The 22,173-nt window shown below is 36.9% G+C and overlaps 3 protein-coding genes across 6 annotated transcripts in view; 2 read left to right on the top strand and 1 right to left on the bottom strand.

Annotated features, from left to right (window-relative positions):
* The window catches only part of oprm1 (opioid receptor, mu 1), a 21,316-nt gene extending 20,109 nt beyond the window's left edge, over positions 1 to 1,207 (top strand). For both annotated transcript variants that reach the window (XM_026309461.1, XM_026309462.1), the window contains exons 5-6: positions 181 to 364; positions 533 to 1,207. In XM_026309461.1, coding sequence (XP_026165246.1) covers positions 181 to 364; positions 533 to 538 — 190 coding nt within the window. In that variant the 3' untranslated portion in view covers positions 539 to 1,207. The remainder of the gene's footprint in view (positions 1 to 180; positions 365 to 532) is intronic.
* Positions 1,208 to 9,970: 8,763 nt separating this feature from the next.
* Positions 9,971 to 11,661, top strand: sf3b5 (splicing factor 3b, subunit 5). Its single transcript, XM_026309463.1, has 2 exons — positions 9,971 to 10,060; positions 10,998 to 11,661. The coding sequence occupies exon 2, from the start codon at positions 11,026 to 11,028 to the stop codon at positions 11,284 to 11,286; it is 261 nt and encodes an 86-aa protein (XP_026165248.1). The 5' UTR covers positions 9,971 to 10,060; positions 10,998 to 11,025; the 3' UTR covers positions 11,287 to 11,661.
* A 5,150-nt stretch (positions 11,662 to 16,811) lies between these two features.
* phactr2 (phosphatase and actin regulator 2) overlaps positions 16,812 to 22,173 on the bottom strand; it is a 35,218-nt gene continuing 29,856 nt past the window's right edge. For all 3 annotated transcript variants that reach the window (XM_026309057.2, XM_026309059.1, XM_026309058.2), the window contains exon 12: positions 16,812 to 21,126. In XM_026309057.2, coding sequence (XP_026164842.1) covers positions 21,111 to 21,126 — 16 coding nt within the window. In that variant the 3' untranslated portion in view covers positions 16,812 to 21,110. The remainder of the gene's footprint in view (positions 21,127 to 22,173) is intronic.

The raw sequence follows: 22,173 nt of genomic DNA, 5'->3' as shown, positions 1-22,173 counted from the left end.
CATATTATGTTGACTTTTCATAATGTACACTTGTTGGTGCACATTTTTATACAATAACCTGACTTGTAGTTTCTAGACCCCACATCATACAGCATATTAAAAGTGAAAATGATGAATATATCGGGCAGCTGGTTTTTCTAGTGTTACATTGCAAGCTTGTTTTTGCTTGTCTTTCTGCAGTAGTCTGAACCCAGTTCTTTATGGCTACCTGGATGAGAACTTCAAGCGCTGTTTCCGTGAGTTCTGCAGCCCGGGTCCCTCAGTTTTGGAGATGCAGAACTCGTCCCGGACTGGAGTCATTAGCCGCAAGCTCCAACAGCGTGAACACAATACTGCAAACACAGGAGAAAGGTCCAATCAACAGGTAGTTTGTGTCAATACAAGTACATGCATCTGTGAAAAAGAAAAGCTTTGCATTTTAGGAAACAGTGAGAGATCCAGTGTGTGAGATTGTGAACTTTAGAGGTGCTGGGAGGCAGATAATTTTTTAATCTAAATAAATATTCTACTTTTGTAACTGCCTTCTCTGCAGGTATGACTAGCCTTGGAGTGGTCGTCGGTGGACTCTCGCTGTTGTGGCGGCGTTGCCAACGACGATCTCAACTCAGAGATTACGCAGGTCACCACAGGGCTCTGACTATACACACAAACACACACACACACACACACACACACACACAAAAACCACTTGTACAAACAAACAATCCAGGCCATGACCAAATCTTAAGAGCACAGACCATCTTGGCCATGTGTAGTGAGCTTAACTGCGGCGATGCATCAAGTCAGGCCATTCACCTGGATACAGATACAAGCCAAGCAAAACTAAACATAAAACCAAGTATCATTTCAGTACCATGGCTCTTTAGTTGTTGCACTATATTCTAAGTGCCCTAATAGCTACAACTTCATTATTAGCATTAATATTATGGAAATATACACTCAGTTGGCAATTTGTTTGGTAAACCAAGCTAAAACTAATACAGTCCAGCAACAAATGCTTCCTTCATATAGGGGAGACAATGTTATTTAAAATGTTTTAGAGAGCTATTGATTCAGCTGTGTGATCAGTTTGCAAAATGTAGTTTGTAGTGCGCTTTACTTTTTATTATTTTGGCCACCTCCTTAGACAGTAACCCAATGGTAGAAACAGCACTCTGCCAACAGGGACTATACATAATGAATATGTATAATAAAACATAATATGTATAATAAATATACAGATAAAAACAAAGATCTAGAGATGCTACTTTCACAAGCCACTCTCTGCTCTGTATGGCACTGCTACATTGAGACGCACGTACTAATCCCCTGAAAAAAAAACAAACAAACAAAAAATGTGGGGAAATTTGAATTTACTGTGTAGGATTTATTCTAATTTAAGATTTGTGTTACTGAAAGTGCAGGGACTCTGTGATCTAATGGACAGGAGATTCACAGTCATTTACAGCAACTATGCTTCTCAACCTGCTTCTGTGTAAATGCCGCAGGGGTTAACCCTGTCATACTGTACACTTCTTTAACGCTGTTGTCCCTTGATTGATCTGCACAGCACCATGCTGACTCTGACCACTTGAAGAAGATTGACTGTGTTGATATTCAACAGTGCTTTCTCCTCTCAGCCTTCCTAATCCTCTGTTGTCATTTTGCTTTCCTCAGTCTTCATCCTTTCCTGTGCTTTACTGCTGTTTTGTCTCTGTTGTGTTGCTCCTGTTGCTGGACTTAAGGAGACCTACAGAGCACTGTACGCTCTCTTTGCTGAACTTTACAGTTTTCTGGATGTACAGAAGGAAAATCGGTTGTGCTTATCATACTAGATCCTTGTGCTGAACTGTGGAGCCTATAAACCAGCAGACAAGACGCATCAGCCTGTTTGCACAGTGCACAGAGCATGTGTAGTGTGGCACTAGCTGTGTGTGATTAACTACAGCTTAAAAGCCATTAACAGAGTTAAGATAGAGTCACTTCTCTGAAATATTTAACAAGTGAGCCAAGCACGATTGTAGATCTGTTGTAACCTTTAGAAATGCTTGTGCTTACATGTTGTTCTGTATGATACATTTGACATTTGCCTTTACAGTAGCTTTAATTGATATTCAGTGTAACCGTATTTTTTAAAGATCTGCAAAGAAGAACATGATTGTATTAATTGCCTGCATAAAATACTGTACATTTTCTGATTTTTTTTACATGCTAAATTTAATTTTTGATTAGTAAAGTCATTGTGCTTCTAATGCAGCTTTTGTCATAGTGATTATGCCTTGTTAAATCAAGAGATGTATATGAATCAAAACAGTTATGTACAACTTCAAATTGTGAATTTGAAAATGTGTACAGTTTATCTTGAAACTAGAGTAGCCCTTTTTTAAATGAAAACGTGTGTGTGTTTGTGTGTATATGCAGTCAGTCCATTTTTAGTTGCTTTCAGTCAATCGTAGATGTGTTTGGCTCTCATGTCCCCAGCTACCATGGCAGAACAAATGTTTAAAATCATTGCAAATTGTCTAAGATTTGAATTTTGTACATCACAAAAATAGGAGCAGAATCTGATTGTATGGAGCATCAAGTGTCACATGTTATGCTATATACAAAAATGTACAATATGTTTCAAGTCACAAAATCATTATGTGAACACAAAATATTGAGGATCCAAGTGTTGCTTTTTTTATATGATTTAATGCATTTCAGTCCAGAGCGGAAAAAGGAAATGAGAAATCTATATCCTGAAAATGACACAGTTTGCTCCCACAGTAAAGATAAAGGGAGGTTAGCTGTAAACTCTAAAGTGCACACAGATGTGAGAAAGAATGTGTTGTGTTTGTCCATATGAGGCTTGCTGTGTGATAGATTAATGAACTCTTTAGGGGTGTCCAATTTCTCAGTTTATACAGATGGGTAACAAATTAAGAAAAATCCAATATAAAGTGTCTTAGTAATGTCTAGCATGCTGGTCTAAAATCTCCCATAGGTTCAAGTGCATTAAGACCTGGTGCCCATAAAAACCACAGCATATGATTCTCATAATATTCATACTCAGCAAATGGGGACCACTCCGATTAGGACAGAGATGTGGCATCACACAGTAACGGTGATCACTGCGTATTGATTTGCACTGATCCTTCCCTCTAAGACAACAAGGGGACCCCGGATTTGTGATCTCTCTGTATATTGTGTACCAAGAAAGAAAACATGAAAGAAATTCCAAAAGCTTAGTTTGTCTCTGCTGTTTCAAATAACTGACAAACAGAACAACCATACAAAGCTGTTTTTACGTCCGTAGCAATCATTAGCATGACTGACTACGCAGCTTACTACACTAGCTATTGGACTGGAAGTGACCTGAGGTAGTTTTACATCTGCTGGTCCTCATTTTCAAATCTATTTATATTCAATAATATTTTATTTTATTTATTATAACATAAAAAATGAAATTATATTCTTTCACCCTACAAAAAAGGTCTGCATATCGAAGCGGACAGGATAATGTTAGAAAGGAATAATAATATATAAGTAGAGTTTAAGAAGGTCAATTTAAGATCCCATATTTTAAAAACAAGCCAACTAGAAACAAAAGGTCAGGTAGTGATGATCAGCTTGTAGAGCTAACATAACAGCCAGAGACACTTTTTCACTCTGGACATTCAAATAAAAGCACAGACAGCTATATATACTGCACTATAAACTGCACTATATATGGAGTGATTTTCAGACAGTAATATAAATAACATGTAATGCAATGTAATTCTCAAAACACAGCAAGAGATACTTGGTGCACCATGCAGCTTATACTCTTGAAGGCACATTAAAATAAAAATTTAATGCTCTCCTTGGTCTGTCCCCACAGTGTTATTAAAGTCTCTCGTTGTTATCGTTTGCTTGTTTACATGGCTTATGACTTATGACAGAGTTTTATTGAAATGACATTTCTTGTCATTCAATGTACAGATGATAAATTTATGGACAACTTAATATGTATCATTTTACTGTTAATCAGTGTACTGTCTATGAAATAAAATGTTATGCTAAAGCTCATTGAATGCCTTTTGTCTTGCATCTGAGTAACATACAATCTACACTGTGGTCTGTCCTTTCTTCCAATACAAATATGTCTTCATTCTCAAGCCAAGACACTTCTGTATGTACTGAGAAATGAGGAGTACACATGACAAAATGTGAAAGACATAACTCAGATGCACATGTCTGCATGTCGTTACAGTAAAAACGCAGATGTAATAAATAACAATAATAATGGCTCTGTTCTATTTTAACTGTGCTAGTTAGCCACAACAGTGAGCCAGCATGCACAGTACTAGGACCCTGTAGCTACTACTAAATGTGTACCTAGATTTCTGTTTGACCACACAAATGTCCACCATGTCTATGATGAAGGTGTAACCTTGCAGTTATAGCCTTTTTTCTTCCCTCTGCATTTTCCCTGACAGCAAATCCCTTAAAAACTGCCCCAAAAACCTAAGTGAAATTCTGTATGATTGACAGATCAAAAGCTGAGGGAATAAAGAAAAATAAATATGGCTGCTCAAAGACGCAATGTGGGCTGTAATTTTCTATCATTTGCTCCACACAATGCCTATTGTCATATAGTATCAAATAATATACTCTCTCTCTCTCTCTCTCTATATATATATATATATAATATATATAATATTTAGTAATTCTGCATTTCATCTTATTGTATGTTGTGTGCTATGCTGTTTAAAAGCCTATTTATTTATGAATCTGCATTTTTGTATTCCATTGTTACAACTGCACAAAAACATATATGTTTAATTTTCAGTTCTCTGCTCTTCACCGATCCTCCTCCCTCGCACAGCAAGAGGCCACTTGCTTGACATATGGTGCTACACATTACCAAGATCAACAGGAAATGAAAAAGGTTGCTGAAATGGACTGAAGCCTGTTCTCACACTGTGACTGGGATTACCTTAATTTTTGTCAATTGAAGTAATTTTTTGGAGGCTGTTTCCAAACACTGAACAAAGTTCACAGCTGTTGTACGGTTTTATTTCAGATTGAGGGTTACAAAAAAATATATATACAAAAGATCATATATCAACATTAACAACCCATATAATCAGTGAGGTCACTGTGTTTCCATATGTCCAAAAATGTGAGTGCATGTGTGAATAGCAAAACATTGTCAGATGATCATGTTAGTGTGAGGCTGTGATTGTGCCATCTATGTCTGTGTATACGCTCTCTTCTCTACTTTGTCATGTATAGGGCGGTTAAGGACCCAACTGTTATGTTATTGGAGTTGGCAGAAAGATTAGTGATAGCAATTATTAGTGGAATTGAATCTACTGAGTGGAATTAAATCTACCTTTCTCCCTGCAGAGACAACTGAAAAACATGATTTTGTAAAAAAACAAAAACAAAAAAAAAAACAGTAATCCCATGTATGGATCCAAAGCATAAAAAGAGGATTTGCACACCAAAGTCAAATCCAGCAGCACAGACACATATATTTTTGAGATTTTTAATGTTTTTGGAATAACCCATTTCTTTCACATTATTAATTGTTTAATTGTATAATCTGAAATTTTATCTGTGTAACTTCAGAATATGTTTGTGGTTTTGTTTTCTGGGGCTAAATGTATTTTGCAAGTAGCCTTTGAAGATTTCCAGAGAGGCAAATCTGAGGACATCTCTGATTACAGGTAAATTGGTACACCTGTATATAATAAGATGGCTAGTGAAAAGTGAAACAGACTCAACCATAAAATTCAAAGACTCTTGCACACTGAAGAGGCTATAGCCTATGACTGCATATCATATTCTTTACATACCCCTTGTATGAAATATTAATGTGCTGTTTTGCATACAGGGAACAGCTATTAACATATGCAAATGAGCATGTTTTCTTTTATGCTTTCTCTAAAGAGGTCATATTTGATGCATGTAACCAGCTATTCTGCATACATGTTCACTTTGTATATAATGTATCCATGATCTAATATCACTGATAAAAGTGCAAGTCTTATATATCTGGAATTGTGGTTGGTGTCATATAGTCTGTACAATACCCTGGTATCTGCCACAGTCATGGCTTAAATAATTAGATCCAGTGCTGTATCTGTGCTTACAGGAAATGTGATTCCTATTCATTTGAGAAAGTCATACAGTGCTCTGGACCATACAGTTATCTGCTTCGCATTGTACTGTTCCGGTCTGAAGGCTCCAGAGGAAAGAGCGAAAGGCCAGAATCTTGTTTTAGCTATTCTACTGTTAAAAGCAGCTTTACCCAGACCATAACCAAAATGTTGACTCATGACTTTTAACAGCAAATGAACATAAATCCTAAACAGGAGGAGTGAAATTGTGTGTTCACAGCTGCTCCAAATCCACCAAATCTAATTTAATTTCTCCAAGTCCTGATACTTCAGCAACTTAGCGCTGACATAGAGCAGTGGTTTCCTCAGGCTATTTCACACCCAGGTAAATGCCTAACAGGATCTCATAATCTAACTGAGAGGAACACTGGTTTTCTGCACACAGCACGTCGGGAGAGTAAGAGGTGTAGACATTATGAGCATCTCAGGTGTGGTAGGAAAATTAAATTTATGGATTGTCCCATAAAAAAACAGACATGAAATAAGACAGAAAAACAATGCAGGTAGTTGGTTGAGCGGTCCGTACAAAAATGAGTGGGACTAACCACTGAGTCCTGCTTAGCTGCCATGTACCTCATTACCTTGTCCTCCATTAGACCAACCACCCAGCAAACACCTGCAGTTTATCAGCCGACCAATGAGCTGCCTTGTTTTGCCCATCGATCAACCAGCCACCACTGTAACAACCCTATAGGGTGTACTTTGTTTTTACTTTTCCTCTCTATCTACCACTGGCTCCTGGTGGTTTGGCTCTGCCTTGTGCAGTTGGTTTAAATCACTGGATATTTCGCTGACCCTATTTTTTTCTTGGCTATCACTCTACAGGACTCTGGGACACAGAAGCCATGCAGCCAGGTAATATTCCCATTCATCCACCTGATTTCATTACCTTGTCTTCCCACTAGTGCTTTCCTTTGCAGTTCCCAGGTCTGCCCACTGAAAGATTGAATCAAAGTTTGATTATCATGCCCCTGTGTCTACACATAAAGATCGGATTGCTTACCATAGGGTCCAACTTTTTTTTAATGCATAAGTTGACAATTTTCTTTGAAGGAAAACCTGAATCACAAATTGGGGTGTAAAGTTTGTACAAATACTGATAGTACTATTGAAGATAATGATAATGAATTATGAAAACTGTAGGATCTATTAATGGAGCATGACCCATACTAGAGAAAAGTCAGGACACCTATGTTTCTTTAGTATGGGTTATTTTTTACTTAAGCTGGTCTCTTTCCCAGATTTGTGGGTGTCTTTGTCTTCATCTAATTTTATATGCCAAAGTATTATTTTTAAATAAATTATTCCGTAATATTGTGGTATCAGGTTGTGGCACAGGTCTATACTTCCTTAAACTTTCCTAAAAGGATTTCTGGAAAAAGACTTGATCTTAATAATGTGCACTGACTGAAAAATAGTTGATAGGCATCAAGTGTTTCACAAAAGATTGTACTGAATTACACATTTTTTTCCTGGAATCTTTCTATGAATTTCATGTTATCTATTCTTTTCTAGAAAATTATTGGAAACTATGGGACTACAATGTTTCTGTAATATTTAAAGTATCTTTGCATAATTGCAGCCTCATGGAGAACATACTCTTGAGTAAGCCCATGATTAATTATTACCCACTTATACATTGTTTTATTGTGTATTTTTAGTTATATCACCAGTGACCACTAATTTAAATTGAGTGCTTGTTATGCACACTGTTCAATATTGAAGTACCAAGTGCTACAGACTGAAGTGTAATGGAAAAGGCCAGTTCATAATGATCATGATCAAACACAAACATGGAGCTAAGTAAAAGGAGTAGCATAATGTAACAGGCTGTTTATATCACATCTTATTCTTCTCTTTTCTATCTCATTTCTCCTCCCTCAAGTAGATGTCAGATGACTCATATGAGGATAACTGCATATTTATTCTCATTCTTATGTAAATCTCCTCTTTTCAACTGGCCACTGCCCTCATTGTGCATTCAGCTTCTCTTATACCAAGTGACTGGTGATACAGTCCAGTTTTATCATTTAAACCACACAGAGCCTTTTACAAATGCACCCATACAGACTGAATACTGTCCACCATATTATAAGCATAAAAAAGTGGACCGTAATCCAAGTTCACCTGATCATCTGGGCACCCACGATTCTTTCTATATAATGAAATAAGAAGAATCTGCTGTCTCCACAGCTGGTGACAGACAACGTTGACCTCCCCAGTGGTTCCTGCCAGGATGTGCTATTAGAAATGTGATATCTCTAACTGGTGATCTCCATGGTGCAGTGTGATAAATGGACCTTCCTCTTTTATCTTGTTATCCTTCATGGCAAGTTATTCTCATCAGATATTTTTCAATAGCACATGTGTCCTATACAGACAATCAATAGCCATGATCAACAGTCCTCATGAGAACTAATTAAATGGTATGTTGCCTACTTCAATCAAACATCAAGATGCACCTCAGTGAAACAATCTATATCATGGTGGATGCTTTTTCTGTATCTAAACTGACTTGAATGCAGAGCTTACTACATACCAATGGAAATTCACTTCACTGCTAAAACTGACTCACTTTACCCTGCTTTACCCTAAGTTCCAATATTACACCTAAATTTTGAATTTTTTTCTGTTTATCACAAGTATCACAAATACATATAAACATAGATCTAAGTCAGCCCCTTTCCCAGGAGTATCTTAACTTGTAAATGTTCAGGCAATTTTCTTCTTATGTGCCTTATGGGAGTAAAAGCAGAAGTCAATTTTCCATGTACAAATTGCAAGAACAAGATCTTGAAAATTGCTATAGATGTTTCAAATGCAAAAAGCAGTAACATTCCTAAGTAAAACCAACAAAAGCTCACAATGATTGCAAGTACGAGAGGTTTTTGTAGCCACCAAGGGCGAACATATCTCTGCTGGTAAAATTGTCTGACCCAGTGGATGTGGTGAGCTGAGAACAGCACTAGCATTAGCTATTACAATGATTATTGTCATCTGCTTCTGCTCTCTTTCCACATCTCCACGGCTGCTTCTAATGAGAAAGAACAACAAAAAGGAGTTGACTCTACTCAACAAATAACATACTAACAATATTTTTTTAAAAACGTGAAATTGAAAAACAAATGAGCCTGTACTAATGTCAGGAAACTATCCACATGCTACATGTTCCCATCAAGGGACTGAAACTAGAAAAAAAACACTGGCTATAAGAATACATTCAACACATCCTTTGTATATTGTCAGTGGTTGAAGAAGTACTGAGATCCTTTACTTAAGTATAAAGCCCAGATACCTCAAAACTGTATTTAAGTACAGTACTTGAGCAAATGTACTTACTTTCCACCACTATATATTATAATATATTGTTATATAACACCTAATAATTTATCTTTTACCCACACTGTGGCTCTAATGATGGCAAAGCTGGTTTGTCAGTCCGCCCTTTGATCTAGACTAGAACAGGATATTTCTGCAGGCAGAACTATTCAACAACTAATTTGTTGTTTTGTTTGTTTCAGTGAAATTTGGCACAAACATTCATCCAGAGAGACTTTAACAATCCCATCACTTTTCCTTTTCACCACTATGGAATTCACAGCTGGATTTAATGACATGTCTGTGGGATGGCTTGCCATTAGTAAGTCGTTTGCTAATTAATAAATATCTTTATTTGATTTTTTGTTAACATTTTTATTGTTTCACGCATTACCACCCATTTAATGCTTATGATCAATGTCATGTAGATGTAATTTTTCATCGCAGTATACAAATATGTAAAATATGTACGATATCTTGATTCGAGCTCCAGAACAAAAATTTACAGTCGTTTCTTCCCGGTTGATTTTACAGAGGGATTTAGAGGAAGTTGTTCTGCGGAGCCGCGATAGTGTCTCTTCTGCCTTCAAGCCTGGACGGTTGTATTTTATCCAGTACGTATAGTTTGTTTGAGAAAACTTTCGTGTCGTTAAGAAGCAAATGTTTGGCAAAAAGAGACGTTTCAGTTGATGTTTCAGGACACTTTTAGCTTACCTCGTGCTACTGTTTTAGCCAGACAGCTGTTCAACGTTACATTAGCAGTTAGCATGCTAGCTAAAGGTAAAGAGCTACAAAGCACTTCGAAACGAATGATGTGTTTATTTCTATTTTACGGCTATACCGAGGAAAAGTCGAGCACAGAGAAAACAGTTAATTTTACCGTGAGTAGGCCAGACATGTTGCTGATTTAATTACATCGTAATTAGCCCTAGTCTGTGCGCTAACGTCAGGTAACTTTAGCATCGACAACATCGGTTTCTCTAAATTAAGTGGCGATGCTTGACAAAAACTCTGAAAGATGTTTAAAACACTTACCGATGTCCCTAAGGTGTCTTGGATGGTCAAACTGTCAGAATTACAAACAATAATCTTAAACTCGTTGCCCAAGTTGCGACTGTGTGATCGATCACAACAATACAAAGACTTGCCAACTAGTTAGCTCAGTAGGTTCGGCCGCAACGGTGGCAAACTTGTTTGCAGTCGAAGATCAAGAAATTTTAACATGGGGTGGCAAAAGGTTTTGGTAGGTTAGCATAAGAAGGGTCCTAATACGCAGTAAAAATACAATTCTAAGTAAATATAACTTACAAATATGCTTTAGTAGTATATTTATTCTTATATTAATAAACACGTGCTCCAGTGCGTGAATTCAGAGGATTGATATATTAAAAGTACGTTCAAACTGTCAGTATACCTGTGGTCTCCTGTTTTTAAAATTAGTGAAGATTTTAAAATCGTCTAGTGAGTCCACAGCATTAGAAATGTGTAAGTCTTTCAGTGAAATCTACATTAAAATTACATTTTGGGCCCTTTTCCTCCTTTTCTGTCCAGAGTTCCTCAGACTCAAATCAAAGTCACCATGACAGACAGATACAACATCCACAGCCAACTGGAGCATCTGCAGTCTAAGTACATCGGCACGGGGCACGCAGACACCAGCAAGTGGGAATGGTTGGTCAACCAGCACAGAGACTCTTACTGCTCCTACATGGGACATTTTGACCTGCTCAATTACTTCTCCATTGCTGAGAATGAGAGCAAAGCACGTGTCCGGTTTAACCTGATGGAGAAGATGCTTCAACCATGTGGGCCACCGGCAGACAAACCCGATGATGCCTAGATTACACTGAAGAGAGCTGTGGATATTTTTTTTTTTTAACTGGATGTTTTTGTAGGATTTTTTGGACATTCAACATGATGTTTTAAATATGTTCTTCAGCAGAATGTTTGATACCAATGCTACAACACTGACTGATAATTGTCCAGCTACAAAAGATACCCAAAATTTATGTTATGTTTCTTGCCCCATTTAGACCTAATTTTTTTTTAAGAAAAGCGAAAGAAATCAGAAAAGGAAGAGCTTCATGACCTAAATGTACAAAGTGATGTACTATTATCTGTCTAGTCTTTGTATTAATTAGAGGATCTGTATTCCTGATTAAAATTTCTGTTCTGATTTCATTAAAATGTATCTTTCGCTCTGTTGGCATATGTACATCATTACTTCTTTTGTTCTTTTGATTGAGTATTTGATGGTGTTTGGTTAAAAATGGGGGGAAAAAAAGGAGATCTGATCGCTGTGAAGTCTACAGTACAGTCTACAATGCAATGATTGGGATATATATTCACGCTCATCATTCATGGAGGCATTTACGTTTTTGTTGATATTAAAGCTTTTCCTTCAATTTGTTACTTATCTGAAGCCAGACAAAAAATAGGCAAATTCTGTCCTATGCATGCACAGTAGATGTCAGTGCACTAATACTAGAGTGGGCATTTTGCTTTTAATTATTTTTTTGCACCAACTTTATTGAATAAGGGTAAAAATATTGCCTGAAGTAAAAAAAAATAAAGTGACATATTTCTGTAGGTTTAGGCTTTCTCACTGCTGTTTGTGTAGACTATGGAAAATATAGAGAGGCTTAAACTTTTCCACACTACTGTAAATACTGGAGTGAATTTTGTTTGACCTTGCAGATTTAACACCCTTTGTCTACCTACACAGCCTCTTACACATGCATCATATTCAGGCACACACACATATTTAAACCCAGTTCTATACCTACACTTTAGAGTGCACACTGATCAGATGGGCTCCACTTAAACATACACAGCTTGCCAGTAAATGAATGCATATACATATGTTAAAGAAAGTGCTTGATATTTTAGAGACAACAGTTTGTCATTCAAGTTGGAAAAAATTTTGAGGTGGCTCATTCTCATGTTTGATGTCCAAACTAAAAACTGCAAAATATGGCACTTTTCATTTACATAGACTATCAGAAGAGCAAGAGCAACTAGATTTAAAAATGCAAATTAACTTCTCAAGCAGCAGCACAGCTCAGGATAGGCAGGAAGGAAATTGCAGTGCTAGATTTGAATCAGTACCTTTGATCATGAGTGTCAGTTTAATATGCTAGTAGTCATGGGAAATTGTCTTTATAATGCAAATTACCTCTGGGTTATGAAAGGAGAATAGATATTTGAACCTGCTGTCAGTACAAGGCTCTTGTTTAGACTGAAGTGGATAGCAGGCTCAGTGAGATGTGTGACTGGAAAAGAGCAGCAGGCACTGTGGTTTGACTTGTTGACTTCAGGTGATTTATCAAAGCATACTGCCTGCCAAATTCACTCACACAAATACAGACACTTGGTGGGAGAGGATGCTAGGCATGACTCACTGTTGGATTGAGACACGAGTGTACTGGGTGCCAAGGAAGTTCTTATGCTGTGCATCACGTCTGGTTGTTTGTGTGTGTTGGAAGGTTTCTTAGTGGGGTAAGTCCTTGCCATCTGTCCTGACTGTGAGAGTCGTGGAGACGGCGCTGCCAAGTCAGGCGTGAAAGCAACGTGAGGTCTGTCAGTGTGCCGTCATACACACACATAGAACACTCACACAGACTACTTGACTTCTTCTCTCTAAGACAAAAGCATATAAAAAGATGTGTTTCTCATTTTCCAGCTATCAGTGGAGATTATTTGCCTTTTTAAAATGCAATAAAAAGAGGTGAAGCACTCAGAGAAACCAATGTTTTCTCTAGAGGAGTTACGATACTTATTGCGTCCTCTACAGGAGAAAATCAGCAGTAGACAATAGAAATCATTAGAGACTGAGCAGGAGATACTTTCATTCTCACCATAACCATTTTTATCTTGAGGAAGGTTTAATCATTTACTGTGGCATGAGAGATAATGGCTTTTTTCATATGTGAAATATGTCTTTATTGCACTTAGAAATACCATATGTAACTGTCCATTTAAGTATGTTTTTAAAGGCAAGGTAAGTGTTTTTGTACAGATGAAGGGGAAAGCAGTGTAACTTCCACAGCTCGTTCTGTCTTATTTTTCTCCTGCCAGCACACAATAAACTATATAGACGACAGAACAGGGAAACAACTTCTTACATAATAACTGAATTTGTAATTTGTTTTGATAATTGATCGCCCTCTGCATGCAGTACATAGCCCGTAACATTTGTGGTTACATGAAGCATCACACCAGTGGCATAATGTCTACTATATACTACAGATGTACAAAAGTAGGTGCTGGGGATGATTATGTTTGCTGCATTAAGGATTCAGTTTTGAGATTTGGAGTCACTTTGAGTTTGTTTTTAATAGACTAGGTAATTCTCAAAAGCATATTTTCTCATTGGATCAACCAAATAGTTATTGCAGTGTAATTGCTATTCATCTTGGATATGCAGAATTTTTCCTCACCTCATTTAATTTTGTCTTTCTAATCTCCAGAAGTACTCAAGCTGAAACCTACAGAGAAATGAAGTCCAGCTTCATTCAAAGCAGTTCAGCTGTCCTAATTGTCTTTTCATACTGAGACACCATCACAGAATACTTGGGTCAGTTAAATACAGGCCTAATGGAACATGTCACAGGTCAGTACCCACTGAACTGATCTAATCTTGCATGGCAGCTCATTATCTTTTCACCTCTATGATCATTCAGGACCCTCTATTGTCGTGGTAGTTGAGGAAATTACTTCTGTGCCTTCACGTGGTCCTTTAAAAACTGTAGTTGGACTGGAAACCTCATTGGTACTTGTGCTTGTTGGTACTGTGACCTGAACTATTAATAACCACTTGGCCTTCCTGTGTTCATGCTGATATGAAAGTCTCATTTGGCTGGTCGTCCAAACTCAGACACAGAGTGAAAAAGACTGATGAAGCATGTAACCCACCTGTTGTATCCTTGTATCCTCGCTGCTCCCCTCCACAAACTTCATCACTTATTCCTTTTTTTCCCTCCTCTTTCTGCTCCTGCTTTTTTCTTAATTTGCACCTCTTGATAGGCTTTTCACTGAAGTGAAAACGTTCGAGGTAAAATACACAAGTCATGACTCTGCAGCGCGGAAAAACACATGAATAGACAGGAGAAATAGATGCAACAGAATCCTTGGGGAAAATAGCACTTTAAAGATGAGAGCGAGTGAATGCAGGTCATTTAGGTCAAAATACTTACATGAGTATCAGGTCTTAACAGTTTGGAAGCAGTTTTGTACGATAAAAAAAAATCAAATGTAGTTTTTAAATGAAGGTCATCGCCATTGTCGGTGTATACAGGTGTGACGTCACTCGTAGCGTTATGCACCGCGAGAGTGAAGCCAGGTCAGTCGCCATTTTCGGGCGGTTGTTGACGTCGCCACGTTGTTTTTTGGAGCCAGAAGCATAGACATATAAACTACAGATGTAAGTTTATTGATGTATTGATGTAAGTATTTAACTGTATACAAATACAATACGTATTTTATATGTCTAACATGACTGTAACATGAACAGTGTGACAAGACAAAAAACTGTGATAATTACACAGTTTCTAGCCTCTGGATGATTCATGTCCACCTTTTTCAGATGAGTCGTAGCCCTGCATTACAGCTGAGACCTTAGTCCAGGCAGCATGCCAGAGACAAAACTGCCTTCGGACCCTTCCTGGGAAAATTTATTACTGTAACCTGGGAAGTGTGTGTGTTTGTGTCCATGTCTTTCTATGGTTGTGTGGACATGTTTTACTCTGATACCATTCTTGTGAGGACATTTTGGCGGGTCCTCACAACTTCAAATGGTTTTTTTGAGGGTTAAGACTTGGTTTTAGGGTTACAGTTAGAATTAGGGTTATCTTAGGGTTAGGCATTTAGTTACGATGGTTAGGGTCTAGGGAATGCATTATGTCAATGAGTGTCTTCACAGCTATAGTCAGACATGACTGTTTGTGTTTTGTGACTTTTGGGACTTGACAGTAAAAATCTTTTGGAGACAACGAACACTAGAAAAACATTCAAAACACAACAAAACCTAATATTTCCCTAAAACAACACCAGTCAAACTAATATATTCTTTCAATCAACCATTAGATAGTAAACAACAAAATACAAACTACAGCTGTCAATATAACCAGCATCAATCTTAATTTGTACTGTATTTCTGTGCTAAAAGATACTTGAGATAAAAACTGCATCAAACTTTTGGGTCATTGGATGGCTTGTGTTAACTGTTTTGAAAAAGGGCATAAAAAATGTGCGAAACCAATGAAAAAGTGACTCCTGCTGCATTAAAGTGATAATGAAGGTCAAATGGGCGGTCTTATGGATGGTCTTAGCAATTGAGAAAAACTTTACTACTTTAAAAAATGGCCCATTTTAGATTTGAGGATTAGGTTTAAATTTTAGGGTTTAATGAACCTTAAGGTAAAGGTTCAGATTATAGTGAGGATTTGGGGGAAGAGTGAGGGTCGTCACAGGTAAAATGGAGGGTTTACCCTTGTGATCTTTCAGGTACAAACACCAGCTGCTACAGTGATCTTGCTGTCCTCTTTTGCGCTATAAATCCACTTTTTACTCTCTCATTTCCTACCATCTCCGTCTCTTTTCTTTATCCAACTCGCCTCCTACCCGAGTTCTCATTTCCTTGTTGTCTTATTCACAACAAACTCCATTATGTCCACAACCTCAAGCTGGTATGTTCGTACACTGGAAAAGACTGACTAAACATGGCTGGAATTTGATATTTAATAGTATTAAATTTACGAAAACCAAACTGCACATTCACTAAAAGGTCCTGACAAGTTTGCAGCACTCTAAGACCACACAATCCTTACGTGCAAGTAAGCAGGTCATGTACACAAACAGTACAAACAGCACTCACAGAAATTACATTCATCTGGGATAATAATCGGAAATCTATTTGGCAAAATGTAGTTTTAATGGCACTGCTGAGTAATGTTGCTCATCTTCCAGTCCTCTGTTTGTCAAATTGTCATTGCATGTTGCAATGTTGCAGTAGTGACTCCCTGTTCCTTGCACTTGGTTTTATTTGTAGGGTTATGAGAAATTATGTTGTCATCTTTAATAGATTTTTCAAAATTGCAGCACTTTGAAGATCAAACAAAAAGCAGCCTTAAACGCGTGAAGGCTTTTTTCCTTTTTTACCAGTATCCTAGAAAGCCTCAATTAGCACCTTATGCCACACACAAATGGCTTAATGTCACTTTCAAAATATTTTTTTAATAATTAGTTTGGAAAATCTACAACTGAATGAGGTATTTTATTTAAAAATGGAAGCTTAAGTCTGTTATTACTCAAGTGACTAAAATAATACTGATTATATGACAAGAAAAACCAAGATGACAAATCAGATCCTTTTCCATAATTCTTTATATACAAAAACAATATACATAGTTTGACAGTTTGGACATAACAGTTTCAGTTTTTAGGATATATGACATTATCCTAGATGAAACATATGTCAAATATACAGTAAAAGTGTTTGGGAGTCCATGTGAAATATCCAGTCCTGGGTCCTCGCTGCTTTGAGCATATTGTTGCCTTGTGTGAAAAAAAAAAAAAAAACATTTTAGTGACTGTCAATGCATGTAAAGTTGCAAGGTTTATAGTGTGACTGACTGAGAATCATGAATCCCCAGCAAATCGTGTTCCCATAATCAAGATCACAAAAATATATAAAACCTAAAACACTTAACACAATATATAAAAGGCTTTGAATCAGAAACAGCAGCAGCCTGATGATGGCTTCTGTCTGAAAGTAGATTTGAGGAAATGTAACACAGAAAACCTCAAGCACCATTACAACAGCAGACATTCTCAAATCTAAATATTTTTCATCAACCGGTGGAAGTCTCCAGCATCACAAATAAAGTTGAAGTCAGGAAAGCAAACATCAAAGTGGCTGCCAATGATTTAAATTCAACTGTAATTTTAGAGAAAAACTTGAGATTTAATGACATTTCACTTACTCTTCATGATCAACAATACAAAGAAACAAAGGGTGTGTTATAGCCTTTGAAGCATCTTTGGCTTTTACTCTTTCTGTATAATTTACAGTTTCTTACAAGATGAGATGAAACAGACTGCAGCCATAAAAGGTTTTACCAGACTCACTTGTGATTAATACTGACTGGTTATGACTAAACACCAGCTGTCAAGTTGGGCTATCATATTCTGGACTAAAATATGGACATATGTATCTGTGTTGAAGAAAAAAAACAAAACAAAATTTATGATAGTCCAGACCAGTATTTGCACAAAGTGAAGATTTCAAAAGCATCTTATTAGGTACCACTTTATTTAACCTCTCTGATCCTCATTTATGAGCAACATGGACATATTTCATGTTTGTAATATACTATAAAGTAGCAAATATAAGGATATCTTAAAGTATTTATTAATATAGATATTAATTCAGTTATAACCTCTCCCGGGATGCACCGCGAGAGTGCATTCACTATTTAGAATCTGCAAAGTCAAATCAAAATACAGAACAAACACATTATTGAGAATTCATGAATACGACAGTTGAGGATGCTTCATAAAAGCTAAATATGTTGGGTTAAAATAAAGTGTTACCGCTTACGCTTTTATCTGGTTTAAAAACAGACGAAAGCACCATGTCCATGTCCACAGCTCTTCTAACCTGTTCATGTTTTATCAGTAAATTGCACCTGGGTTACACACTCTACCGAAACAATTGTCATTTATATTTGAGCATCTATAAACTGTTTTAAGTTGCAACCTTTTTTTGCATTTTCTAGTTTCTGCAAGGTAATCTATAGCCATCTGAAGAATGAAATCAAATCTAAGGGTCAGAAAGGAACTGAATAGCTGGTGCATTGCACCTTCACACTTTAGATACAGTGAAAGTGGCACAGAATACAAAATAACCAGAGAGATTTGTCATTACCTAAATAATGTCATGTCCATGGTCTGCTTCAGGTTTGATAAAGTCATGTCAGTTTTACACATACTGTGGTTGACATGCTGCTTACAAACAGCATGTGTGCTCTACTGTTCATTTTATTATCATTGTCTAGGGGTGATTAAAAAAATTAAGACAACTAAAATCAGAGCTTAAAACATCAAACTTGTATTGTATCATATTTGTAGTAAAACTGATTTCAATGTATGCACATGCTTGATACACATTCTGTACAAAATAATCAATATACAATACCAGACATTGACATGAATGAATACTGTTGGTTCTTTTCCATTGCTGTACAACCTTTCATGTCAGAACCTCTGCACACTCCAACATAGAAATAATTCTGACCTTTTCAATTTGGATATGTATGAATGATGACTGTTGTGTAGGCTGGAAGCCTATTATGAGAACACAAGCCTTTGAACATCAGCGAACTCGATCTGCCAATCGCTTCTTCTTTCTAGTCTAAATGTACTGGGAGGGGAAATCAGTTAACGTTTTTGTTCATTTTTACATGAACATCCAGAGCAATGAGTAAGCCATCATGTTTTGTTTCTTCCTGTTCCAGCTTCCTGTGTCAGTCCTACAATATATTTAAAGACACGTTTAATAGCTCAGGCAAACATTCTGGCATTCACACAATAACAAATGATTACTAACTCATCCCCTTTTGCATCAACATCCATCTTGAGTATTTGGATTTAATCTTGACAGAGCACTTGAAAGCAGACAATACGCCAAAGATGAATAGTCACCACCTTAGCCACATTGCTAACAGCCACTAAATCTCAGTATATCTGCACTTCTGAACAAACACACCCCCTCTTGAGTGTAGTAAAGGTAATGCAGAACCAATTGTGTTTCATATTTAGTCGTCAAACAATAAAAACTCAAGACTCATGAAAGTCTAAACATCTGTCCAAGCATGCAGAAAACAAAGAATATAAAATAGGCTAAGAAACACTGCCTGCTTGTGCCCAGATTACTGTAACACATTCAAAGTTTTTACTTTTTTCTTACCTGTTATATGTAAGTACTAGTTTAAGATTTTGAGAAATATTCAAATACATATATTGCTGTGCGCTAAATATGAAGCTACAGCCAGCAGGTGATTATCTTACAGTAGATTAGCAGAGAGGCTGGAAACAGTGAAACGGGAACCTTTGCTTCCAGTTCTGTGATAAGCTGTCCTAACTGCCAGCTGACTGTAGTTTCATATTTGACATACAGACATGGGATGTTTGCCATTTAACTGACATATATTATCAAAATATTTCCATAATCATTTTCTGTCCATCACTAATCAATCAGTTGTCTAATCATTTCATCTTTACTGTATTCCCCAAAGAGCTGATGAAATCTTTCAGATGGTTTGCCTCATGATAAAAGCTTAATAGTCTGGGGGCCAATAGACAAATCACATTTTCTGTTGATGAAAACAGGCCATTACCGCTGGATTCAAGAGCCACCTGACAATGTGTCCTCACGAATATATCACAGGCAGACAGATTGAACTGAAAAAAGCAAGTTCATTGAAATGGAAAATAAAATACTTCCCTGCTTCTCCAAAAGGTCAGTCACTTGTGTTAGTGAAGAAACTCTCAGTGCCTGTTTTTTTATTCATAAAACCTCATATAAAGTGTGACCAATAAATTGAAACCTATAAGCTTTCAAATAAAATGACAGATGTATAATCCAATTCTTGCTTTCTGTTTGGCACGAGTCACTCTAGTAAGAGTTCCAGCCAAAAGCCTAAAATAACTGAGACCAACTTGAAAAGTAGACTCTAAACAGCAAGTCCAGCACTTTGTGATCAGAGGTTTGTACTTAATATCTCAGCACAGCAAACATGGTGACACATAATTACCATGCATTATATGCTGAGGTGAATGAATGCTGAGGAATTAAAATTGGCTTGAACTGGGACATTTTCGATTGCACTTCAATATTAAAGCCTGAGGCGCCCAACACTCCTTCAGTTTCAGCAGTTAATAAATATAACACTCACAGTTTCAATTATTTATCTACATACACATCTTGAGCCTTACATGTTATAACTCTTATGATATAATGCCCCCTAGTGGCAATATACTTTAAATATGTCTAAAAATGAACTGCAGTATTTCAGATTCAGCTCCAAGAAGCACATCGGAGCACAACAAACTGCCTCTCTTCCCAACTGCTCTGTGACACAGGCACTGACTTCAGCACACAACCATCCAATCACCCCCATTTCCTGTTCTAGCAGGATGCCCATATATGGCCATTTGGCAGGTTATGAAAAGGCATACCTTGGCAAATAGACAAACTCTATAGTACACTGGAGTCACATTCATTATTACAAGGGTAATTTGCCCATTTCCTCCCTGGAACATCTCATTGCAAGGCCTGAAGTGAACCTAAAACAAACAAAGACATCATATACCAGCAAATGCTGGCCATCTAAAATAAATAAATGGTTCCAATCAGAGCACAATACATACCATTGTTCTCACTACAGATATGTGCAAATATGTCACTGGTGCCCATGGATGGCCAAGGCCTTAAGACGCACCTATAGCTGTCAATATAGATATAAATATATATCATCAGGGGCAAAAGGATCCCAAAACAAAGTGGACTGGGCTGTGTACTAAATGTCTCCAGGACCGGGGGACTTCTGGGAGCTGTGGACTGGAGAGCCTGGGGTGCTGACGTCCAGCTGGCAGTGAAACTGTTTAGGGCCTATGGAATCTGAAAACAAGAAAATAATATGCACATTTACAACTGTTTTTAAAATGACAGAACACATATGAATATGTATGATTACTGCCACCATACTGTGCAATCAAACATTAGTATATTCACTGTTTATGTACCAGTTATGGATACTTAATAGGAATTATAGTTGGTGCAACAATTTATCCATTAATCAATTAGTAGGTTGACAAATTCATTTGCAAATACATGATAACAACAATTGATAAGTCATTTTAGTCTTTTTAAGCAAAAGTATAAAACATTCATTGGTTAATTATGTTGGATCTGTTTTGGTGCACCTCAGCATGACTGCATTCACAAGTACAAATTAGTTTTAAAATATATTGAAATTAAATATACTATCTTCCTAGTATAATTGTGTTCAGATTACTGTTGCTGTACAGAGCTATGCTTAGCTTTAACAGGTTAAAACATGATATATTAGAACAGAGTCTGCACACTGTTTTACAATCCAATAACACACCCAATTATCTACTGCAACAAACCCTGTTTTATGGTGTCAGAAATTAACAACACTGTTCACTCTTCACTGTTTTGTGCAAAAGATTTGTGACACTGGGCAACAGACGGTAGTATCAGTTTCATAAATTCAGATGAAACATAGTGTTCACATTGTACTTTTGTCTCAAATTGCTAAAATGTATTTTTTATATATTTCTCTCCAGATACAATCTAATCTGTCAAGGACCTTGTTGTAATTACACTGATCTCCCATGGGCTGAAAAAAAGCCCATATTTAACAAGAAATGGGAGACTCTAAATTAACTGATTTTCTTTTAAGTCACCAAAATCACAAAAAGTGACTGAAGTGCAAGCATTAAAGCAAACAGTGGAAGTAGCAAATAGTGAGAAATGTCTACTAATGATAAACTTTTCCTTTGTTTCAGTGAAACATTATGCTGTTTGAAATAAATTTGATTAAAAAGTTTAATTGTTTTCAACTCATCATATCCGCACTCAGCACCATGTCACCCAGATCTAATAACATACGAGAGAGTGAACCTGAAGTTTATTGGCCAT

This window comes from Mastacembelus armatus, chromosome 15 (assembly GCF_900324485.2).
Source record: "Mastacembelus armatus chromosome 15, fMasArm1.2, whole genome shotgun sequence".
In the NCBI taxonomy this organism is placed as follows: Eukaryota; Metazoa; Chordata; class Actinopteri; order Synbranchiformes; family Mastacembelidae; genus Mastacembelus; species Mastacembelus armatus.
This window is presented reverse-complemented; position numbering and strand designations above follow the sequence as displayed.